The 27,326-nt window shown below is 44.0% G+C and overlaps 1 protein-coding gene across 13 annotated transcripts in view; it reads left to right on the forward strand.

Moving 5' to 3' along the window:
• The first annotated feature begins 23,049 nt into the window (after positions 1-23,049).
• GRIN1 (glutamate ionotropic receptor NMDA type subunit 1) overlaps positions 23,050-27,326 on the forward strand; it is a 200,942-nt gene continuing 196,665 nt past the window's right edge. For 5 of the 13 annotated variants that reach the window (XM_063936149.1, XM_063936147.1, XM_063936143.1 and 2 more), the window contains exons 1-2: positions 23,055-23,281; positions 26,513-27,060. In XM_063936149.1, the coding sequence (XP_063792219.1) occupies positions 26,803-27,060 (258 nt within the window). In that variant the 5' untranslated portion in view covers positions 23,055-23,281; positions 26,513-26,802. Of the gene's footprint in view, positions 23,282-26,512; positions 27,061-27,326 lie in introns of all 13 variants that reach the window. The other 8 variants (XM_063936140.1, XM_063936141.1, XM_063936142.1 and 5 more) reach the window with 6 other exon arrangements.

The following is a 27,326-nucleotide window of genomic DNA, read 5'->3' on the forward strand; positions in this document are numbered from 1 at the left end:
CACAGAAAGACAATGATAACGGAGAGAAACTTACGCACAAAGGGTATGATCGCCTGCGCCTCGATATCCAGCTCCCGGCTGTCAGCAGATAACCGTTGATGAGAGAGTGAGAGCTGGATGTGGTCGGCCTGCCTATTTATGCCCCACACACAATGCAATCTCCTGGTCCTACAATCCCATTGTCCATTGGCCGAAGGAATTCGGCCCTGCATCATAACAAAAGGTCATAGGGTGATTCATACAGGTGGGCTGTGACGATTTCCAACAGCTCAGGTGGGTGGGAAACTGGGTTTCCCGCCGCATACCTGAGTATGTGTAAATAATAGAAATGGACATAAACTTCTTATGTCCATAACTATTCGCACGAGCGATTAATACGCTCCAAACCAACACCGGAATATTGCTAATTAAATACTCTTCCGATGGGTACCAAACACTGCTGTATGATTCCCGTTAGACCCTTCGTACGATATAAAGAGGGATTCCTCAGCTCTGGGACATTGTATTTTAACCAAACTTTCAGAATCTATCAAAGGGACCATGATCTATAAACTACATTAATTGTGAACATTTGTAACGAATGAGTCGCACGCTACGACTACATAAACTCTACCGTAAATACGCATACCGCGCCTGCGAGTGCACGCTATTGCGGGTATGCGCCTCCACGGGAGAGCGTACGCACGCGCAGCGCGGACCAGTGTGCGGTGCAAATATGGCAACGTGCATTGGGACATTTTTCTGACTTTGACAGTCCACCCTTTGGCAGTCAATAATAACTGCCACAAAACATTTAAGGAGAAAAATGTAAGTCAGGGGTTAATTGATTTCCATGGTTGGGTAGGGGAGGAGAGAGGAGAAGGTGTGAAGAGGGTATGACCTAGTGAGATAGCAGAAGCATGTGTGTATGAATCCATGTTTGGGGGGTCATGTATCATCGTGCCGTACGTGTTGTAAATCAAGCTTCGAGGTATTGCGAAGTATACATTTGAATTCCTTCTTATCCTGTGGTACAGGTCTGTGGATGGGCTGTCAAACTCTACCGAGCTCATTTCGGCTGTGGTTGTAACAAAATGGGGATGCACATTTTAGTTGATGATACATGAATGGGGGAGGTATGTGGTTGCTAATATCTGTGCCTGTATTCCCTATCGTCTATGTGTGTCATTACCTGAGGGTTGTAGAGATGAAGATAAAGAACACTTATGGAAAATGCAATGATATTCTATGTCAGGGAAATGTACATCTGTCGTCGAAGTTGTGTTCGGTATCTGTTGAGAGTCGTCTTCTTTGCGCTGTATTGCTCCTTGGGCATGAGCAAATAGCTTTGTCTGAGCCATCAGATTTACAAAAAAATGTTGGGCTAGCGTGAGTTTAAAAATACTAGGGAAACTGGGGATCCATGGCAAAGTTCATCAAGTGTCCATATTTAAAGTTGTCAAATCTTCTTCTTTGGTCAATCCGTTGTCTGTATACATCTCGTCTCGTCAGCTTCCTCGTCCAAAGGGGGTCTTTGTATCTTGGAGAAAAGCAGAAAAACAGGTGAAAGAAACGGACCGTATAATCGCATTTTCATCACATCCTGGTTTCTATCATTGGGTCATAAATCAAATCCAAGTTAATTACGGTTTCCTCACTCCTCAAGCTCATCACTTTTGTACTTTGTTTGCACCTCATTAAAGCCTGCCCGCATCTAAATATCAATCCAATCGATATAACGACACCCAAGATACATAGTAGAAACTTTCCAACATCCATTATGACTCCTTGAGCCCAGTCTCCTAAACCGGAGAACCAATTTCGCGGGTTCAACCATGACACCCAACCAGTCAGCTCATTACCTACAGCAGCAAGGGTGAGATTGTGTTTTCGACGAAATTCCCACTTCAATTGGAGAATATCATCCATCTTTTGGTCTATGACCTCTACCGGATCCTCGGTGCTATTTGTGATGTACGTGCAACACTTTATGCCGTACTGTGTTGCCAATGTAACACAATATCCGCCTGTTACTGCTGTAAGGTAATTAAGAACCATCCTATGCTGAACTAGTTCTGTTTTGTAAGCTTGAAGTTCTCTTCCAGTGTATCTAAACGTGTCATCATACATTTCAGTGATATTATCTAACAAATTGGCGAGTGCGGAAATGTATCTATAATTCATCACTCCTCGAGCGGTACGAGTGAAATCTAACGCTACCAGAACCTGAATCCCGGTGGATTCATGGATAAGATCAGAGGCCGGATGCTCTAACCTTTCTGACAGTTGTCTTTTAACTCGGTGCTCGTAATGAGTGTGAGTATAAGGAGCTTGGGCACCACGGTGTATGTCCTTCATTTTGTCATGTGTAACAGTCATCACTTCAGGCAATACTTTTCCAATATAACACAATCCTTCAGAGTTTGGGGCAAGCCACTTGTACGCCTTTCTCCCGCATATGAAATATGCATCATCGGGGAGAACATATGGGACGGAGAAGGACATGACCATGTTACAAACCTTCCAGGTGAAATCTCCTGACCCTAATTCTTCCATCTGCCTAATGCACGTATCGGTTTGTACGATATGTGCACAGTATCCTGGTGATACCTCTCCAACTCTAGTAATCCTATTTCCTAAGGTATATCGATACCGGAAAGATTTTCCTCTACTGGCTATGTGGCGTACGAGCTCTGTATCTGTAGGCATTCTATCTGCTCTGTGTGAAAAGGTCATGGTAAGGTTGCTCCATGACACTTCCCAATTTCCCGGTTTTCTGGGATTGGAGATGTTAAAACATAAGAGGGACCTATCCACATGGTATTGGTGGAGCTTCAAACTAGGAGGGCTGGAGATGTTAAACCTCCGGTCCACCGGTCTCCCACCACTTAGCTCAAGTACCTCCCCTAACGTTAAAGGAAATGGTACTAGCCCTGATTTACTGTGACCCTGAGGTACTTGAGAGCATACCCAACAATCGGTCTTGTTTAACACATTACCCACTAGAGAGTGATAGTCACTCAATGGATGCCGGTCCATATGGATATTAAAACTAGATTGGCATTTCTTTATGCATCCATCTTCAACCAGATTATCACAGAGCCTACAGATACAATTTTCTTCAGCTAACAATCCATCACAATTTCTTCTATCGGATCGTTTTCTGATACTCGCCTTTGCTTGTTGGTTTGGTTGATCTTGGAAAACTACGCCTCCATCATCATAATCGGAACCCATTCCAGAACCTCTTTCGACCTCTATGGTACTCTCGCCGGAACAGACTGCTCTGGTCAACATCATGGTTAACATCAAAATCCGGATCACAGTCTCTTGGGGCAAGTCCATCTTTGAGGAGGAAATAGAGAAGAATGAGAAGGGGGAAAAAGAAATTTTAAGGGAGAGGGGCTGGGAAGTGGAGAAAAACAATAAAAGGGAGAAGGGAGTCGACAACTGCTTTCGGTCTTCAAGGCTCAGGTGCCGCCTCAGTCCTCCTGGAACAGACACTCCAGTGATACAACCTCTACCGTCTGTTCCTTATCACGGGACTTCTCTGGATCGGCAACCTTTTTGCAGTGGGATGAATGGACCCAAGTCTCTCTCTCAGCAACCTTCAATGCTGTGGTGCTAGTCAATAAGACCTGGTATGGTCCTTCCCATCTATCAATAAGACAACCTGAGCGTAGAAAATTTCGTATCATTACATAATCCCCAGGTTCAATGTCATGACAATTACTATCTGGTAAATCAGGAATCATCAACTTCAGATTATCATTTTGATTCCTCAACTGCTTACTCATGTTAATCAAGTACTTTACAGTTACTTCATTGTTACATTTCAAATCATCCTGAGGGTTAATCATGACATGCGGTTGTCGACCAAACAAGATTTCAAAAGGAGACAGATTAAGAGGGGACCTGGGAGTGGTTCTGATGCTATACAAAACAATGGGTAAAGCTTCTGGCCACGTCAATCCTGTCTCTGCCATTACTTTACTCAATTTATTTTTAATAGTGCTGTTCACTCTTTCGACCTTCGCACTCGCCTGTGGACGGTACGGAGTGTGCAGCTTACTATCAATTCCCATCAACTTACACATTCCTTGAAAGACATCACCTGTAAAATGGGTACCCCTATCACTTTCAATGATTCTAGGGATACCATATCTACATACAAATTCCTGCACAATTTTCTTAGCTGTAAACATAGCGGTATTTGTAGCTGCTGGAAAAGCCTCGACCCAATTCGAGAAAACATCTATACAAACAAGTACATATTTCAAATTTCGACATGGGGGTAATTGAATGAAGTCAATTTGTATTACCTGGAAAGGGCCGCCGGCAGGTGGGATATGGGATGGTTCTGTAGGTATTGCTTTTCCAACATTCTTTCTCAGACAGGTAAGGCATGACATTGCTCTTTTACCCGCATGAGAGGAGAATCCTGGGGCGCACCAGTATGCTCTTACCAATTTGCACATCCCCTCCTTGCCTAGATGAGTCAGCCCGTGAGCTGCTTCAGCCAGACATGGAAGGTATGCCCTGGGGGCCACCGGTTTACCATGTCCATCCGTCCAGAGCCCTGAGGACTCCTGGCCATATCCCTTTGCCTTCCAGACTGCTCTTTCCTGTGTGGAACACAACTTCTGCATCTCACACAACTTCTGTGTGTTGATGGTATTAAATACCATCAACTGTGTGGTGTCTGTCCGTGTGGGGGTAGCAGCTGCAAGCTTTGCGGCTTCGTCTGCTCGGCTGTTACCAAGGGATACTGGGTCTTGGCTATATGTATGTGCTTTACATTTGATAACAGCCACTCTGTCGGGTTCCTGTATCGCTGTTAGAAGCCTTTTTATATGAGCTGCATGCGCTATCGGTGTACCAGCCGCCGTCATGAAATTTCTGAGCCGCCATAGCGCTCCGAAATCATGGACTACCCCGAACGCGTATCTAGAATCGGTGTAGATATTGGCTGACTTACCCTTAGCCAATTCACATGCTCTGGTTAGGGCGACCAGTTCAGCAACCTGGGCTGAGTGAGGTGGGCCTAGCGGTTCCGCTTCTATGGTGTCTTGGTCATCTACGACTGCGTATCCAGTACACAAGTCTCCCGAGTCTGACTGTCTGTGACAACTACCGTCCGTGTAGAACGTGAGTTCTGCATCTTCCAGTGGATTGTCACTGATGTCAGGCCTTGCGGTAAAATTTTGGGTCAAATATTCCATACAATCATGTGTATCTTCCTTTGCATTAAATCCTCCTTCCCCATCACTCTCACCTTCCACCCTTTGTGTCTGACCAGGCACACCTGGGAGAAATGTTGCAGGATTTAATGCGCTGCATCTCCTTATGGTGATGTTTACTGGGGCCATTAATGCCAATTCCCATCTCGTAAACCTTGCTGATGAGACGTGTCTGGTTTGGGCAGAATTCAATAAGGCAGATACCGCATGCGGTGTATGGATTGTGAGGTTGTGGCCTAGCACGACATCTTCGCTTTTCGTCACTAGCAATGCTATCGCCGCAACGCTACGCAAGCATGTGGGGAGGGATCGCGCTACCGTGTCTAGCTGGGCGCTGTAGTATGCGACTGGCCTGCTGGCGTCACCGTGTTTTTGTGTTAGTACACCTGCTGCGCACCCAGCACTTTCTGTTCCGTATAGTTCAAAGGGTTTCCCATAGTCTGGCATACCTAGTGCTGGTGCCTGCGTTAGGCACTGTTTGAGTCTCTCAAATGCTGTTTCAGATTCGTCTGTATGCGAAATCCGATCAGGTTTGTTTGAAGAGACCATTTCCTGCAAAGGTAGCGCCAATATGGAAAACCCTGGGATCCAATTACGGCAATACCCACACATTCCTAAAAACGTCCTGATCTGTTGCTGGGTTTGTGGCAGTGTCATGTCTCTAATGGCTTGGATTCTATCAGCGGTCAGGTGTCTCAGTCCTTGTGTTAGACAGTGTCCCAAATATTTTACCTTAGTTTGGCATAATTGTAACTTGTCTTTGGAAACCCTGTGACCTGTGTCTGAAAGATGAAACAGGAGCTGTTTCGTATCCTTCAGAGATGCTTCCAGTGAATCTGAACACAGTAATAAATCGTCCACATACTGTATCAATACTGATCCACTGTCTGGTTGGAAAGACTGTAAACAATCATGCAAAGCCTGAGAAAATATACTTGGACTGTCTATGAAACCTTGGGGTAACCGAGTCCACGTGTATTGGACTCCTCTGTATGTGAATGCAAACAAATATTGGCTGTCAGGGTGCAGAGGTACCGAAAAGAATGCGGAGCAGAGGTCAATAACAGTGAAAAATTTGGCAGTGGGAGGAATTTGCATTAGGATGACAGCTGGATTAGGCACTACGGGGAACTGACTCTCAACTATTTTGTTAATCCCCCTTAGATCCTGCACTAGCCTGTAACCCCTCCCCCCACTCTTTTTAACAGGGAAGATGGGACTATTTGCTGTGCTGGACGTTCTTACTAGAATGCCCTGTTGTAGCAAGCGCTCTATTACTGGGAAAACTCCTAACTCCACCTCTGGCTTCAGAGGATACTGTGGGATTTTTGGAGCTATCCTACCATCTTTTACTTGTACAACTACTGGAGCTACGTTTGCCATTAATCCAGTGTCCTGTCCATCTTTTGTCCAAAGTGACTCTGGTATCTGAGATGTCATCTCTTCTACTTGGGATGGATTCCTATTTGTCATAATGGAATGTGACATTAATTTTGATGGGGAGTCTAGCATGTCTCGTACTTCCTGAGCGTGATTCTCAGGAATGTCCAAGAATACACCTTCAGGAGTACAATAAATGACGCAACCCATTTTACATAGTAAGTCTCTTCCCAGGAGATTAGTTGGTGCAGATGCAGCCAGCAAAAAGGAATGCTTGGTATGCAAAGGCCCTATTGTAATCTCGGCTGGTTTGCTAACAGGGTAGTGCTGGACTACTCCTGTTACTCCCATGGCTGGAATTGTCCTACCAGTGGTTCTCATGCCCACTGTCGAATTTATCACTGACTTGGCCGCCCCTGTGTCTACAAGAAAGTTTAAAGTTTTACCAGCCACATTGATTGCAATCTCTGGTTCGCTTCCAAGACTGGCAATCAACTTAACTGGCTGTAGATTACAGGTATGGCCATACCCCTATTGGGTATGCTGACCTCCCTGAATCCCATTGGCAGCAACTACTTGTGGGGGAGTTAGCTGGGAACTACCAGAGGCATGCCAATCTCTGTTCGGGGGATATCTTTTTGTTTCCCCTGTATGTGGCTCAAAACTCCGCCTCTGTGGACCCTGCTCCCAATGTCGTGTGTTGTGTTGTTGTCTAGGGGGTTGAAAAGATCTTTGTACATTCTTTGTTCTACATTCTCGTGCATAGTGTCCCGGTCTGTTACAAGAAAAACATGTTATTACACTTGCCTTACCCACAGGATTCGGTGGTACATACGCAGGCTGCCTTGTGGTTAGCGCCTGTATACTTACGGACATCAACTTATCACTTTGCGACTCTCTGTGCCTAGTGATGTTTCTGTCGTGATCAATAGCAGCCTCTCTCAATGTGGACACTGACAGACCTCACCAACATGGCTGCGTGGTCTGTACCCTAGCTTTTAATGTTTCTTTCAAACCATCCATCAGTACAGATACTGCTACTTCTCGATGGTTTGGGTTGGTCTTAATGTCTTCTATACCAGTGTACTTTGCCATTTCTAATAGTGCCCGGTGAAAATATTCTGTTGCCGTTTCGGACTCCTTTTGTTTAATGGAAAATATTTTATTCCATTTAACAACGGCTGGGAAATACTCCTTTAGCTGTAAATTTATCCTTTTTACATTATCCTTGTTGTACACGTCTGTAAGCGGTACATCTTTATCCAATGCACAATCAGCTAAAAACTGAGTTGCATCAACATTGGAAGGTAAACAAGCTCTTAGCAGTATCTGCCAATCCTTGTTGTTGGGTTCTACAGTGTTACCTAAATCCCTGATGTATTTTTGGCTAGCAACTAAATCCTTCCTGGGGTCAGGAAATTCGGACACTATTGTTCTTAATTCCATTCGGGAAAATGGAGTGTACATGGCAATGTTCCTTATGGGAGTGGCTCCAGACACATCTGTTTTTCCATTGGGAACTGCTATTACCCTTACAGGAGCAATTCTAACAGCCTCTTCCTGTGTAGATTCTACTGCTTGTTGTGGTACAATTGTTTCAGTGTAGTGCATGGTGCCGTACTTACCCGTTGACACGACCTCACCTATCCCTCCGCTAGGGGCTTTCACTAATCTCGTGGGTGTCGCTGTGCCTACTGTGGTTTCTGCTATGGTGGCTGCAAGAGAGAGAGCTGAAATTGTTGCTGAATCGTCTTCTTGATCACACTCCTGAGGAAGGTTCAAAACAGGGTACATCTTGCACGGGTTAATACTTGCATGAGTTATTTGGTTAACATCATTAACATTTACAGTGTTACTAAGAGTTTGTGTTTTACAACCCAGTGCGTTTCTCTCCGCAATCAACTTCTCTCCTGCAATGTATGGTGGAGGAGGAGCTGTGGCAATCAACTTCCTGACTGCCCCAGATCCCGCCGCCAGAGCCAACCCTCTCTGTATCTCACCTTCCTGGTGCCATAACTGTAAACAATCATGATGTTGAATTCGTCTCTTTGTTGATTTTACGAGACATATCCTCCTCCTTAAATTTTGTAACACTTCTGGACTGAAGCTACCTATTCTTGGGAATTTGTCCCTGTCTTGTACAGTCATTCTCTCCCATTCATCACATAAAACCTCTGTGTGACTACCGTATTTTTCACACATTACATATCGTGCCGACCCAACTGGTCGGTTCTCTGAATCAACCCGAACCGAGGTTGATCGCCCCCTACCTGAACAAATGGCCCCCATAATCTGCAGGCGTTGCTTATTCCTCCTTGGATCTTTATCTCAAGGTTTTCAGCGAACCCTTACAAACAAACCAAGATGTCCTTGGGCAGGCCGGCGGTGGTGGTTTATCAAGTACCCCACTTACTTCTCGCCCACGTTGGCCTGTGCTGCAATCACTGTAACCAGAGCTGCTGTACCCAACCCAGGGCCCCTGTGAACCTTTATTTACTGGGGCGCGTTCCCCAGCAAGTATCGGTTGTTGGATAGTTCCTGAGTGACCAGCGAACTTCCCTTCCAAAAATAAAAAATTACACAAATCACGTCAGAATGTACAAATAGCGTTTGTGACCACTTTACTCTAATGGTATTAGGTCAGATTACTAACTACTGCACACAATAACGTGCGGTCCAATCGTTCAGTACACGAGCACTACTTGTCATGTACTGAAAGATCAATGGAATCGATGTTTCCGGCCGCGATTCCTTCAGCAAGAGCTTGTATGGCCTATATGGGTTCTGCACCAACACCCCAGGCGTTGTGCCACTGGACTTTTATAGCGGACCTCTTTGTCTATTTTACCTGTTACCTTATGACCTCCTGGTCTGTTACCTTATGACCTCCTGGTCTGTTACCTTATGACCTCCTGGTCTGTTACCTTATGACCTCCTGGTCTTGTTACCTTATGACCTCCTGGTCTTGTTACCTTATGGTCCGCTATACTCTAATGCTCAAATATTATTTAACCAGGGATGCCTCCCTAGCCACCGTATATGTCACTTACACGTATGTCCCTTGACGAGTACCCGGCTTTCCTTTTGGTTCCACCTTAAAGTTGTATAAACTTATGTATACAAAACCACACTCACTCAACACATGTACACTTTTGTTTCTATATCTATTTCTGCGCAGAAATTGTCTTTAGGCCAAAAGTGTTACCAATTAGGAGCAGGATCTGTTAAACTAAATTTCAGATTTTTTTTTCAAAAATAGATTTGCGTTATTTACCGCTTCGCGTTATCTACCGCTGTGCGTTACTTATCGCCTTGCGCTAATTATCGCTTTGCGCTAATTCAACTTTTTCGTGACTTGAGCTACGTGAGCGTAACCGGACGCTACGTTGCGTAATGTACGCTGCGTGCGTCTGCCTTTTGGATTGCGTACGCTAGTCTTTGTTAGCGACACGTGTACGCAATATAAAGATCCACCGTAACACAATTTCTATTTTTATCAATGTAAATGATCCCTGATCATCTACCGCAATCCACACTGACTGCCTTGTATCTCAGACAAACCGTGTGTTTGTTCTATACTTTAACTATCACCTCTACTATGAAATAACAGCAAATCTCTTTTTAGCACTTTCTATCAACTATAAAATTTGGCAAACAGGAATAGTGATATACGAAAATGAAACAGAAAATGCAGATATATGTATGCGTGCGTGTATACGCAAGACAGAAGAGAAATAAAACAGTTTTAAAAGACACAAGCGTTTTGTTCTTACTTCCGGTTCCCGGATTCCTTCAGCACTCTTTATCTAAGCGAAGCAGACGCTTATCCCGTCAGCACTGTGAGACAACCTCCCACCCTTTGCTGGAGGGATAATGTCTGCTGATCTACCTAGTGCAGATATGAGAAGGATAGGACGAGTCCCCAATTGACAATGCTAAATTCCCTTGTCGTATAAACAACCCTTTATGAAGCTAAGAACACTGTACGCTGTTTACTTAAGAAGTACCGTAATGGTACGCTAGTTGCGTAACGATCGCTCAGCCGTAGGCGAGACGCTCAAGCGTCACGTTCGCTCACGGCCCAGCGATCACAGGACACGTTATTGGCTATGACTAGAGTAATGATTCGCTATGGCGTAGCGGACGCTCGAGACCACGAGGAGATCACCAGCGGCGCAGACGCTCACAACGCTATACCTTAATGTTTAAACCTTATACCAAAGAAATACAAAGAATACCTTAATGTGAGTACAGGGTGTAAGTGCAACCTTGTGTAACCTGACTAACTACAAAGCTGCTTGAGCGTCACCGACGCTCAAGTGAACACTTAACACTATAGAAAACACACAGATACTGGTTTAGGTTCCAAAGCCTATTAACTGTATTATATCTAATATATTTGTAAAAGGGGATAACAGTACAAATGATACACTACAATATAACAGAGACTTCCTAACCACAGAACTAAAATACAAAAAGACAATACTACTCTGACCTAAATGAAATACAATACAATACTATAATACTATGGGAGATATAAGAGAAAAGAGGAGAGAGAGGGAGAGAGAGAGAGAGAGAGAGATAGAGAGAAATTGGCTCACAGAAAGACAATGATAACGGAGAGAAACTTACGCACAAAGGGTATGATCGCCTGCGCCTCGATATCCAGCTCCCGGCTGTCAGCAGATAACCGTTGATGAGAGAGTGAGAGCTGGATGTGGTCGGCCTGCCTATTTATGCCCCACACACAATGCAATCTCCTGGTCCTACAATCCCATTGTCCATTGGCCGAAGGAATTCGGCCCTGCATCATAACAAAAGGTCATAGGGTGATTCATACAGGTGGGCTGTGACGATTTCCAACAGCTCAGGTGGGTGGGAAACTGGGTTTCCCGCCGCATACCTGAGTATGTGTAAATAATAGAAATGGACATAAACTTCTTATGTCCATAACTATTCGCACGAGCGATTAATACGCTCCAAACCAACACCGGAATATTGCTAATTAAATACTCTTCCGATGGGTACCAAACACTGCTGTATGATTCCCGTTAGACCCTTCGTACGATATAAAGAGGGATTCCTCAGCTCTGGGACATTGTATTTTAACCAAACTTTCAGAATCTATCAAAGGGACCATGATCTATAAACTACATTAATTGTGAACATTTGTAACGAATGAGTCGCACGCTACGACTACATAAACTCTACCGTAAATACGCATACCGCGCCTGCGAGTGCACGCTATTGCGGGTATGCGCCTCCACGGGAGAGCGTACGCACGCGCAGCGCGGACCAGTGTGCGGTGCAAATATGGCAACGTGCATTGGGACATTTTTCTGACTTTGACATGTCAATCACACTCCGATCTCCAGAACGAAGAAAAAACCTTGTAATGCCGTGAGTAAAATACCAATCTTCATAGCAAATTTACTTGACGCAGTCGCAGTGCGAACATTGCGCATGCGCAAATAGCAGAAAATTGCTGCGATGCGAAGAAAATTACCGAGCGAACAACTCGGAATGACCACCATGATGTTCTCAGCCAGAGAGGTGGTAAGCCTGGTCTTGGTGTTCTCATGTTTGAGGCGAGGAGAGGCCACATAAAGTTCCAGAGTTTTGCGGTTGTAATGCAGTCCTTCTGTTACCTTGTTAGTTTGTTTGCCTTCTGTTTTCCTTCGGTTTAACACAGGTATAACACTGCTGTTGTTTTTAGCTGCCACTTGATAACTAGCCACTTCATAAAATAGGCACTGCAGCGTCCTAATAGGCCTGGCGTCCTATGCTATACTGAATAAGTAAGGGTGTGTACACATGGTGAGATTCGGGCTATGCCCGATTCTCACTCAGCGACAGGGGCCTGGGTCGGCACATAGTCAGTATCGCAAGCACATAATGAGTGTGCTTGCGATACTGGCTATGTGCGATTTTGGCTAAGTGTCAATTTTGACTATCTCTTCTATAGAGATAGTCAAAATTGACTTGCCTGCACAGTCTCTCTTTTCTTTCGATGCCGACCTCGCGGGACCGCACATCGGCATCGAATCGGCATCGCAAGGTGACTGTCACCTTGCGATCTGCACTAACTTTTCTTCCGATTTTGACTATATAGTCAGAATCGGAAGAAAAAAATCTCACCATGTGTACACACCATAAGTCTACAAACACGTCCTTTCTGATTACAACCCCCTCCCCCACACAGCAACCCTCCACCAGAAGGTGTTAATCAACTACCAAATGTGAGATTTGTAAAACCCAGTCAATCACTATAAATTTTTGCACACTACAGATATTAATCCACTTATAACAATTTTCTAAACATGCAATGTAATGTGCAATGGTCTGCAATAATTACCAAATAGATCTTTACTAAGAGAGTAGCAATGGTCTGCAATAATTACCAAATAGATCCTTACTAAGAGAGTAGCAATGGTCTGCAATAATTACCAAATAGATCTTTACTAAGAGAGTAGCAATGGTCTGCAATAATTACCAAATAGATCCTTACTAAGAGAGTAGCAATGGTCTGCAATAATTACCAAATAGATCCTTACTAAGAGAGTAGCAATGGTCTGCAATAATTACCAAATAGATCTTTATGGGTGCAGTGTGTGTGGCACGCACTGCACACACTGCATCCATTGTAGATACGCCAGTGCTGACAGCTTAATTGTATCTTTGCAATTTTATGTAAACTGAGATCTCTGTATTTCTATTATCTTGTAGTATTCAAATATCATTGCTGATTCATTACAGTGTGCAAAGGGAATATTTGTTCTTTTTTTTCTTGTCTAGAAAAATCGTTCCCTTTCATGCACCTGTGAAGGCCCAGTAAATTCATTGAGCAGCTTCTGTAATTTTACAGGCTGTGTTTGAAAAATGACAGGAGCTGACTGGTTGGTACTTTATCTCTCTCCAGAGTTTGATCCATCTACCCCTTAGATCATAATTGCATTATGAGAGTGAAGTGCGTGTTGCACTGTTATTGCGGTTCTGCACAGCAGAGCTGGTATCCGGACTCCAAGTCGACAACAAAAAGGTCGACACACCTTAGGTCGACGCCAATTGGTCGACACACCTTAGGTCGACATGGACAAAAGGTCGACATGGACAAAGGGTCGACAGGAACAAGGTCGACATGGAAAAAGGTCGACATGAGTTTTTCACAATTTTTTTCTTTTTTGGAACCTTTTCATACTTAACAATCCACGTGGACTACGATTGGAACGGTAATCTGTGCCGAGCGAAGCGAAGGCACCATGCCCGAAGCATGGTGAGTGAAGCGAGCCATGCGCGGGGACGCGGTGCACTAATTGGGGTTCCCGGTCAGTCTACGAAGAAAACGACACAAAAAAACATAAAAAACTCATGTCGACCTTGTTCCTGTCGACCTTTTGTCCATGTCGACCTTTTGTTTTTTATGAGCGATCGTGCACCCAGGCCTAACGGAAACAGATTCAGACGTATAATAATGGACATAACCCAAGATTTTTAGCACATATTGAGCAAACACCCTCAAAATAACACAGCTGATGTGCAGAAGATGTTAAATGGACGGAGAATTCTGGCATATATTATATGAACAGTTTTTTGCTCTGTGTATTGCATGGTCATCACAATAAAGTGTTTATTCTAATTATACTTTTCCCCACCATAATCTGTAATTTCCTTTATTCTCCTCAGAGAATGGGCCCAGGCAGCTGGTTTCCATGGCAACTGGGAGCTGGAAACTAGTATAGGCCTCAGTCCAACGAGAGAGAAAAATTATAGCTCAGGGAACTATCCATTCGTATAGAACGCACTGTCTAGGTCTAGGAATCTAACACAGTCGGGATGGTTTGATATGTACAGGCCTAAATGTGTACAAACGTCGTATAGGCCTCGGCCTAGAATTAAACAATCTCAGGCCAGGTTACTGCTGCAAAATGCGGAATGTGGGATTCAAAAATACATTGAGGAGCAGGATTTCCACCAAATGTCATGGAAGCTGTTTCTCCGGAACTTCCGTACCTCTGTGAAACTGTCTCTTTCCCCTACAAATTAAATTACTACCACATATTGACGCATATTTCAGTGAATTCACATCATTTAGCCCAGTCCCCTTCATACGGCGCCACAATTCAATGTATAATCTCCTCATTCTGCCCACTTCTCTAGGGAGTGGGTGGGATGAAGGAGTTATGGCCACTCTTCCGTGGGTGCGGGGAACTGCCAGAAAAATGGTGAGTAGGCACGTATGGCATTGTGCCAAATCAAGGCCCAATATGTATGAAACAACAACAACCATTATTAGAATGCTCGCGCTCTGGCAGGTGAGGCTGTGACTTTGCCGGTCCCCTAGGCAACACTGTCTCATGATCGCTTGTTAAACTGAGTTACTTTGAAGTATCCATAGAAGGCTGAGGAAACTGCTCTAACACGTGAAATTAGACAGACCGCAAGACAAATCTCTTTTTAAGTAGGGGGTAGTAGTGATAACCCCTTCCATCTGCAAAAAGTGGTTACCACTGCTTGATAAATAGACACCGCAGAACCTATACTGCCACCTAACAAAGAAAAGTACTGTTGCCCATAGCAACCAATAATATTCCACCTATCATTTTATAGAATGTACTCAATAAATGACAGCTAGAATCTTATTGGTTGCTATCGGCAGTACTTCCACTTTTTCTCATTCGGATGTTTGATAGATCTACCACCAAGAACAGGACAAGGGCAGCTCCAGGCCGATGTGTTTCTATCTGTACCTGCGCTTTACTATGCAGCCCTGTCACAGAATAAGATCACTTCTGGGGATAGCCAATAAAATGTATTAACAGTTTCTTTTATTTATTAACAGTTCCTTATATAGCGCAGCAAATTCCGTTGCGCTTTACAATTGGACACAATTAGAAGACAAAACTGGGTAATAAACAAATAGAGGCCCTCATTCCGAGTTGATCGGTCGCAAGGCGAATTTAGCAGAGTTACACACGCTTAGTCTACGCCTACTGGGAGTGTATCTTAGCATCTTAAAAGTGCGAACGAAGTTTACGCAATATTGCGAACAAAAAAAACTTAGCAGTTTTAGAGTAGCTCCAGACTTACTCTGCCTGTGCGATCAGTTCAGTGCTTGTCGTTCCTGGTTTGACGTCACAAACACTCCCAGCGTTCGCCCAGACACTCCCCCGTTTCTCCGGCCACTCCTGCGTTTTTTCCGGAAACGGTAGCGTTTTCAGCCACACGCCCATAAAACGCAGTGTTTCCGCCCAGTAACACCCATTTCCTGTCAATCACACTACGTTCGCCGGTGCGAACAAAAAGCCGTGAGTAAAAATCCTTTCTTCATAGCAGAATTACCTAGCGCAGTCGCAGTGCGAACATTGCGCATGCGCTCTAAGCTGATTTTCACTGCGATGCGAAAAAAAAGAACGAGCGAACGACTCGGAATGAGGGCCAGAGGTAGGAAGGCCCTGCTCGCAAGCTTACACTCTATAGGGAAATAGGCATTGATACATTTGTTGTTATTCTTTGTTCCTGACACCCACTGTTTGGTCAAGATGGCGTCCATGACAATCAGAGATGTTAGTATACCTCCCAACATGACCCTCTCCAGGAGGGACAGAATGTTCTGCTCCTGGACTTCCCTCTTAATGTATGATTGCCATCACCTGTGCTGAAACACCTTTCTTACCCATTAACCTGTTCAACACAGGTGCATACAATCATAAATTAAGAAAAAATTCCAGAAGCAGAGTATGGTGTCCCTCCTGGAGAGGGTCATGTTGGGAGGTATGTGTTACTATTGGGCTAAACTGGTTCATTCTCTTTAAAGACTATTAAAATAACACCTGACATCATCATGGCAGGTCCCACTTTACGTGGACAGTGACATCATTGGTCATAGTGACACAAAGTTGTGCCCCAAACATCGCTCTGTACAATATACCACTATGGGGGACATTTACTAAGCAGTGATAAGAGCGGAGAGGTGAGCCAGTGGAGAAATTACCCCATCAACCAATCAGCTGCTCTGTATCATTTTATAGAATGCAAATTATAGATGTTACTTCAGTGCTAATTGGTTGCCATGGGCAACTTCTCCACTGGCTCACTTCTCCGCTCTTATCACTGCTTAGTAAATGTCCCCCTAAGTATGAAATGTATTGTCTTCGTTTAATATCTTATTTTTAACTCAGCAGAAGCAGCAAACCCAACTAAGGGTACATTTACTAAAACTTCTGGTTGTTATGGGTGATGTTGCCCATAGCAACCAATCAGATGCTGTCTATCATTTTCTAAAAGGCAACAGAGAAATGATAGATAGCATCTGATTGGTTGTTATGGGCAACATCACAAATTCTCTGTTTTGGAAGCTTTAGTAAATTTACCCCAAAGTGTCTGCATAACAACTGAACATGGGGTTTTCCTTCACTGCTTAGCTTTCAGATCACTGACCACTGAGGGTTCATTCTGATGCTGGGACACATTATAAGAATGAGCCATTCCCTCATTCTGACCAAATGCATTTGCCCAGGATCCAGAGAGCTGAACTGCACTGCATCACTCCCTGTCATACTTGCCTACTCTCCCGGAAGCTGCGGGAGGCTCCCGTTATTTGGGGTAGCCCCCCCCCCCCCGCACCCCCGGAAGAGTAGGCAGGTCTCCCGCATCCTGCTTGCACCCTAGTGATGCGGGCAGGATGAAGAGATACACTGCCGTATTCACGAGTCCGTGGGATGGGGAAGGGGTTAAATTGACGTGAATCGCGTCATTTTATCCCCGCCTCCTTCCCGTGGACCCGCGAATCACGACGTTTCTCGATGTAGGGGCGAAGCTTAATGATGTCACAGCCCGATGCCGCCCCCTTAAGTCTCCTGCTGCATCTCCTCTATGGGCTTCTTCTGGAGAGGAGCTATTTAAAGTAGGTAACCCTGCTCCCTGTACACATATATATACACATATATACTGCTATAATCACCTGTACACACCTATATACTCCTATATTCACCTGTACACATCTATATACTCCTATAATCATCTGTACACATCTATATACTCCTATATTCACCTGTACACATCTATATACTCCTATATTCACCTGTACACACATATATACTCCTATATTCACCTGTACACATCTATATACTCCTATATTCACCTGTACACATCTATATACTCCTATATTCACCTGTACACATCTATATACTCCTATATTCACCTGTACATCTATATACTCCTATATTCACCTGTACACATCTATATACTCCTATATTCACCTGTACACACCTATATACTCCTATATTCACCTGTACACATCTATATACTCCTATAGTCACCTGTACACATCTATATACTCCTATATTCACCTGTACACATCTATGCTCAGCTATATACTCCTATAATAACCTGTACACATCAATTCACATATGTATACTCCTATAATCACCTGTACACATCTATGCTCATCTATATACTTTTATTATCACCTGTACACATCTATATACTCCTATAATCATCTGTACACATCTATGCTCGTCTATATACTCCTATGATCACCTGTACACATATATGCTCATCTATATACTTTTATAATCACCTGTACACAACTATATACTCCTTTAATCAACTGTACACATCTATGCTCATCTACATAATCCTATAATCACCTGTACATATCTATGCTTATCTATATACTCCTTAAATCACCTGTACACATCTATTGTCATCTATATACTCCTATAATCACCTGTACACATCTATGTTCATCTATATACTCCTATAATCACATGTACACATCTATATACTCCTATAACCATCTGTACACTTGTATGCTCATCTGTATACTCCTATAATCACCTGAATACATCTATGCTCATCTATATACCCCTATAATCACCTGTACACATCTATTCTCATCTGTATTCTCCTATAATCACCTGTACACATCTATTCTCATCTATATTCTCCTATAATCACCTGTACACATCATTGCTCATCTGTATACTCCTAAAATCACCTCTACACATCTAGGCTCATCTATATACTCCTATAATCACCTGTACACATCTATTCTCATCTGTACACATCTGTGCAAATCTGTATACTTATATAATCTCCTGTACACATCTATATACTCCTATAATCACCTGTACACATCTATGCCAATCTGTATACTCCTATAATCACCCGTACATCTATGGTCATCTATATACTCCTATAATCACATCTACATGGCTATATACGCCTATAATCAACTGTACACATCTATGCTCATCTATATACTCCTAAAATCACCTGTATACATCTATGCTCATCTATATACTCCTATAATCATCTGTACACGTCTATGCTCATCTATATACTCCTATAATCAATACAAGAAAAATGGTGTGGCCTGGGCGCCCTCTTTCCGTGGTTTATACCAACTCAATGGATTTAAAATACACAAATTTAAAACAGGTGAACATGAATCACCTTTAAATGACAGTGTTATAAATATAGCAAATATTTAAAATCAAGATAAAGATTTAATATAGTAACATGTGCAAAAAGACAATAACAATGTATCAAAACAGGGGCGTCCGGACTTCACCCTGCTCTGGCTCCCAAGCTTACCAACGATAGTCCTGGTCCCAATACGCCAGTGTCCAGTAGCCTACCCCTATAATCACCTGTACACATATATGCTAATCTATATACTCCTATAACCACCTGTACACATCTATGATCATCTATATACTCCTATAATCACCTGTACACATATATGCTCATCTGTATACTCCTATAATCACATGTACACATATATATATACTCCTATAACCACCTGTACACTTATATGCTCATCTGTATACTCCTATAATCACCTGAATACATCTATGCTCATCTATATACTCCTATAATCACCTGTACACATCTATGCTCATCTATATACTCCTATAATCACCTGTACACATCAATGCTCATCTACATACTCCTATAATCATCTGTGCACATCTATGCTCATCTATATACTCCTATAACCACCTGTACACATATATGCTCATCTGTATACTCCTATAATCACATGTACACATCTATATACTCCTATAACCAACTGTACACTTATATGCTCATCTGTATACTCCTATAATCACCTGAATACATCTATGCTCATCTATATACCCCTATAATCACCTGTACACATATATGCTAATCTATATACTCCTATAACCACCTGTACACATCTATGATCATCTATATACTCCTATAATCACCTGTACACATATATGCTCATCTGTATACTCCTATAATCACATGTACACATATATATACTCCTATAACCACCTGTACACTTATATGCTCATCTGTATACTCCTATAATCACCTGAATACATCTATGCTCATCTATATACTCCTATAATCACCTGTACACATCTATGCTCATAAATATACTCCTATAATCTCCTGTACACATCAATGCTCATCTACATACTCCTATAATCATCTGTGCACATCTATGCTCATCTATATACTCCTATAACCACCTGTACACATATATGCTCATCTGTATACTCCTATAATCACATGTACACATCTATATACTCCTATAACCACCTGTACACTTATATGCTCATCTGTATACTCCTATAATCACATGTACACATCTATATACTCCTATAACCACCTGTACACTTATATGCTCATCTGTATACTCCTATGATCACCTGAATACATCTATGCTCATCTATATACTCCTATAATCACCTGTACACATATATGCTAATCTATATACTCCTATAACCACCTGTACACATCTATGATCATCTATATACTCCTATAATCACCTGTACACATATATGCTCATCTGTATACTCCTATAATCACATGTACACATATATATACTCCTATAACCACCTGTACACTTATATGCTCATCTGTATACGCCTATAATCACCTGAATACATCTATGCTCATCTATATACTCCTATAATCACCTGTACACATCTATGCTCATCTATATACTCCTATAATCACCTGTACACATCTATGCTCATCTATATACTCCTATAATCACCTGTACACATCAATGCTCATCTACATACTCCTATAATCATCTGTGCACATCTATGCTCATCTATATACTCCTATAACCACCTGTACACATATATGCTCATCTGTATACTCCTATAATCACATGTACACATCTATATACTCCTATAACCACCTGTACACTTATATGCTCATCTGTATACTCCTATAATCACCTGAATACATCTATGCTCATCTATATACCCCTATAATCACCTGTACACATCTATTCTCATCTGTATTCTCCTCTAATCACCTGTACACATCATTGCTCATCTGTATACTCCTAAAATCACCTCTACACATCTAGGCTCATCTATATACTCCTATAATCACCTGTACACATCTATTCTCATCTGTACACATCTGTGCAAATCTGTATACTTATATAATCTCCTGTACACATCTATATACTCCTATAATCACCTGTACACATCTATGCCAATCTGTATACTCCTATAATCACCCGTACATCTATGGTCATCTATATACTCCTATAATCACATCTACACGTCTATATACGCCTATAATCAACTGTACACATCTATGCTCATCTATATACTCCTAAAATCACCTGTATACATCTATGCTCATATATATACTCCTATAATCACCTGTACACATCTTTATTCATCTGTATACTCCTATAATCACCTGTATACATCTATGCTCATCTATATACTCCTATAGTCACCTGTACACATCAATGCTCATCTGTATACTCCTAAAATTACCTGTACACATCTAGGCTCATCTGTATACTCCTATAATCACCTGTATACATCTAGGCTCATCTATATACTCCTATAATCACCTGTACACATATATGCTAATCTATATACTCCTATAACTACCTGTACACATCTATGATCATCTATATACTCCTATAATCACCTATACACATATATGCTCATCTGTATACTCCTATAATCACATGTACACATATATATACTCCTATAACCACCTGTACACTTATATGCTCATCTGTATACTCCTATAATCACCTGAATACATCTATGCTCATCTATATACTCCTATAATCACCTGTACACATCTATGCTCATCTATATACTCCTATAATCACCTGTACACATCAATGCTCATCTACATACTCCTATAATCATTTGTGCACGTCTATGCTCATCTATATACTCCTATAACCACCTGTACACATATATGCTCATCTGTATACTCCTATAATCACATGTACAAATCTATATACTCCTATAACCACCGGTACACTTATATGCTCATCTGTATACTCCTATAATCACCTGAATACATCTATGCTCATCTATATACCCCTATAATCACCTGTACACATCTATTCTCATCTGTATTCTCCTATAATCACCTGTACACATCTATTCTCATCTGTATTCTCCTATAATCACCTGTACACATCATTGCTCATCTGTATACTCCTAAAATCACCTCTACACATCTAGGCTCATCTATATACTCCTATAATCACCTGTACACATCTATTCTCATCTGTACACATCTGTGCAAATCTGTATACTTATATAATCACCTGTACACATCTATGCCAATCTGTATACTCCTATAATCACCCGTACATCTATGGTCATTTATATACTCCTATAATCACATCTACACGTCTATATACGCCTATAATCAACTGTACACATCTATGCTCATCTATATACTCCTAAAATCACCTGTATACATCTATGCTCATCTAAATACTCCTATAATCACCTGTACACATCTTTATTCATCTGTATACTCCTATAATCGCCTGTATACATCTATGCTCATCTATATACTCCTATAGTCACCTGTACACATCAATGCTCATCTGTATACTCCTAAAATTACCTGTACACATCTAGGCTCATCTGTATACTCCTATAATCACCTGTACACATCTAGGCTCATCTATATACTCCTATAATCACCTGTACACATCTATGCTCATCTATATACTCATATAATCACCTGTACACATCTATGCTAATCTATAAACTCCTATAATCACCTGTACACATATATGCTCATCCGTATACTCCTATAATCACCTGGGGGGGGGGGGTGATCTGACTATTAACAATGAATATATAGTGTATATCTTACTCAGGGGGAATACACAGCCAATGTATGTGTGATGGAATGGTTTTGCTCACTCCTCCCTTCCATCACCCGAGGTGTTATCCATAGCTAATCACATTTACAAAGAGGCGATATTGCAGTCACATCTGTAAACATCTCCACATTCGATACAACAATGTAACAATGGATGCAGCAGACTAGATCGCAGGCAGGGAGCATTTTGGAGGTGGGGATGAGGTATGAGGTATTGCTGCCACATCCATGCACGTGCCTAGTGCCCACTGACCCGAATAATATATGATGCATGATATCACTAATGTGCTCTCCAAGACGCTGGGCTGGTTGATGGGATGGAAGTCAGGTGGTGCATAAGGGGTTAAACAGCAGCGGGTCTGTGGGTGGGTTTGTTATTGGGGAGAGATCTCCCACCCTCCCTCCACTAGTGGAGCCTGTGACACTGCGGAGGAGACAGCTAAGGAGAGAGAATCAGAGGAGCTGTTCTCATTTCAGCACCAAGGACAGCAGCCTGCAGCCCCTCTACATAGCCTGGAGAGACAGAGGTGCCGCCTGCATCCCCCATACCATCATACCTGCCCCTCAGTGTAATACCCCATCCCATATATATACCCCCAGCACTACCTTCTGCATCCCCCTAACATCATACCTGCCCCTCAGTAATACCCCATCACATATATATACCCCCCAGCACTACCTCCTGCATCCCCCATACCATCATATCTGCCCCTCAGTAATACCCCATCCCATATATATACCCCCAGCACTACCTCCTGCTTCCCCCATACCATCATACCTGCCCCTCAGTAATACCCCATCCCATATATATACCCCCAGCACTACCTCCTGCATCCCCCATACCATCATACCTGCCCCTCAGTAATACCCCATCCCATATATATACCCCCAGCACTACCTCCTGCTTCCCCCATACCATCATACCTGCCCCTCAGTAATACCCCATCCCATATATATACCCCCAGCACTACCTCCTGCATCCCCCATACCATCATACCTGCCCCTCAGTAATACCCCATCCCATATATATACCCCCAGCACTACCTCCTGCATCCCTCTAACATCATAACTGCCCCTCAGTAATACCCCATCCCATATATATACCCCCAGCACTACCTCCTGCACCCCCTAACATCATACCTGCCCCTCAGTAATACCCCATCCCATATATATACCCCCAGCACTACCTCCTGCATCCCCCTAACATCATACCTGCCTCTCAGTAATACCCCATCCCATATATATACCCCCAGCACTACCTCCTGCTTCCCCCATACCATCATACCTGCCCCTCAGTAATACCCCATCCCATATATATACCCCCAGCACTACCTCCTGCATCCCCCATACCATCATACCTGCCCCTCAGTAATACCCCATCACATATATATACCCCCAGCACTACCTCCTGCATCCCCCTAACATCATACCTGCCCCTCAGTAATACCCCATCCCATATATATATATATATACCCCCAGCACTACCTCCTGCATCCCCCTAACATCATACCTGCCCCTCAGTAATACCCCATCCCATATATATACCCCCAGCACTACCTCCTGCATCCCCCATACCATCATACCTGCCCCCCAGTAATACCCCATCACATATATATACCCCCAGCACTACCTCCTGCATCCCCCTAACATCATACCTGCCCCTCAGTAATACCCCATCCCATATATATATATACCCCCAGCACTACCTCCTGCATCCCCCTAACATCATACCTGCCCCTCAGTAATACCCCATCCCATATATATACCCCCAGCACTACCTCCTGCATCCCCCATACCATCATACCTGCCCCTCAGTAATACCCCATCCCATATATATACCCCCAGCACTACCTCCTGCATCCCCTAACATCATACCTGCCCCTCAGTAATACCCCATCACATATATATACCCCCAGCACTACCTCCTGCATCCCCCTAACATCATACCTGCCCCTCAGTAATACCCCATCCCATATATATACCCCCAGCACTACCTCCTGCATCCCCCTAACATCATACCTGCCCCTCAGTAATACCCCATCCCATATATATACCCCCAGCACTACCTCCTGCATCCCCCTAACATCATACCTGCCCCTCAGTAATACCCCATCCCATATATATACCCCCCAGCACTACCTCCTGCATCCCCCTAACATCATACCTGCCCCTCAGTAATACCCCATCCCATATATATACCCCCCAGCACTACCTCCTGCATCCCCCTAACATCATACCTGCCCCTCAGTAATACCCCATCCCATATATATACCCCCAGCACTACCTCCTGCATCCCCCTAACATCATACCTGCCCCTCAGTAATACCCCCAGCACTACCTCCTGCATCCCCCATACCATCATACCTGCCCCTCAGTAATACCCCATCCCATATATATACCCCCAGCACTACCTCCTGCATCCCCCTAACATCATACCTGCCCCTCAGTAATACCCCATCACATATATATACCCCCAGCACTACCTCCTGCATCCCCCATAACATCATACCTGCCCCTCAGTAATACCCCCAGCACCATCCCATATATATATACCCCCAGCACTACCTCCTGCATCCCTCTAACATCATACCTGCCCCTCAGTAATACCCCATCCCATATATATACCCCCAGCACTACCTCCTGCATCCCCCTAACATCATACCTGCCCCTCAGTAATACCCCATCCCATATATATACCCCAGCACTACCTCCTGCATCCCCCTAACATCATACCTGCCCCTCAGTAATACCCCCAGCACCATCCCATATATATATACCCCCAGCACTGCCTCCTGCATCCCTCTAACATCATACCTGCCCCTCAGTAATACCCCATCCCATATATATACCCCCAGCACTACCTCCTGCATCCCCCTAACATCATACCTGCCCCTCAGTAATACCCCATCCCATATATATACCCCCAGCACTACCTCCTGCATCCCCCTAACATCATACCTGCCCCTCAGTAATACCCCCAGCACCATCCCATATATATATACCCCCAGCACTGCCTCCTGCATCCCTCTAACATCATACCTGCCCCTCAATACTACCCGCTAACGTCATCCCAAGTATACTCCCAGTACCCAGCACTACTTTCTCAATCCCACCTAGCATCCTACCTGCACCTGAATACTACCCTCCAAAATCAGCCCATATATACTCCTCGCACCCCCCCTCAAATATTTCACCTGCACCTCAATACTACCCCATCAGCCCAAATATACTGCCGCCACTGCCTCCTCCACCCCATCACACCTGCAGCTCAATACTACCTCCCAATACCACCCCAGATATACCCCCAGTACCCCAGCACTGGCTGCTCCCAACCTGTCACTACCTCAGTCACCCCCAATGTAATCTGCTGCAGATCCCATCACTGCCTCATCCCACCCCCCCAAATCCAGTCTGCAGATCCCATCACTGCCTCCATCATACAACCCCCCCCCCCCACCACCACCACCAATCCAGTCTGCAGATCCCATCACTGCCTCCATCATACAACCCCCCCCCACCACCACCAATCCAGTCTGCAGATCCCATCACTGCCTCCACCATCTACCCCCCCCCACCACCAATCCAGTCTGCAGATCCCATCACTGCCTCCACCATCTACCCCCCCCCCCCCACCACCACCAATTCAGTCTGCAGATCCCATCACTGCCTCCTCCACCCCCCAGTACAATCTCTGCACCCCACCACTGCCTCCTCCACCCCCCCACCCCACCCAATATAATCTCTGCCTCCTCCAACAGCCCCCACCCAAAACACAGTCGGAGATCTGGATGCAGCTCAGCAATAACCCAGATCGATCACCTGTTTCCAGAAGGAGGAACCCTATGTAGGAGAGGAGATCGATGCATGGTGTCCGCTCCAGTGAATGATTTGCGCACAGGAGCGGTGATCGCCTCACCTCCCCGACCCCCCCACCTCATCCCAGCAAGTGAAGGGTTCTCCTGGCTGGTGGCATCTCGGCTTCTCTCTGGTGGGAGTTGGGGAGCCCCCCAAAGAAAGGACGTTGGCTCAACCGGGGTGTGCGCAATCCATGGACAAGATGCGCCTATTCCTCCTGGCCGTCTTGTTTTTGTTCTCCTTCGCCAGGGCTGGATGTGACCCCAAAATTGTGAACATCGGGGCGGTTCTGAGCACCAAGAAACATGAGCAGATCTTCAGGGAGGCAGTCAACCAAGCCAACAAGAGGCATGGCACCTGGAAGATACAGCTCAATGCCACCTCAGTCACCCACAGGCCCAATGCCATCCAGATGGCACTGTCAGTATGCGAGGACCTCATCTCCAGCCAAGTAAGTGTGGGCACAGCTGGGCATAGGGTCATCTCCAGTCTTGGCTAAGAGAGCACAGATGGGCATAGGTTTATCTCCTGCCATGTGAATGTGGGTAACTGGGCATAGAGTCATCTCCTGCGGGGTGAATGTGGGCACAGATGGGCATAGGGTCATCTCCAGACAGGTGAATGTGGGCACAGATGGGCATAGGGCCATCTCCAGCCAAGTGAATGTGGGCACAGATGGGCATAGGGTCATCTCCAGCCAAGTGAATGTGGGCACAG

The sequence above is a fragment of the Pseudophryne corroboree genome, chromosome 8 (assembly GCF_028390025.1).
Source record: "Pseudophryne corroboree isolate aPseCor3 chromosome 8, aPseCor3.hap2, whole genome shotgun sequence".
Taxonomy (NCBI): domain Eukaryota; kingdom Metazoa; phylum Chordata; class Amphibia; order Anura; family Myobatrachidae; genus Pseudophryne; species Pseudophryne corroboree.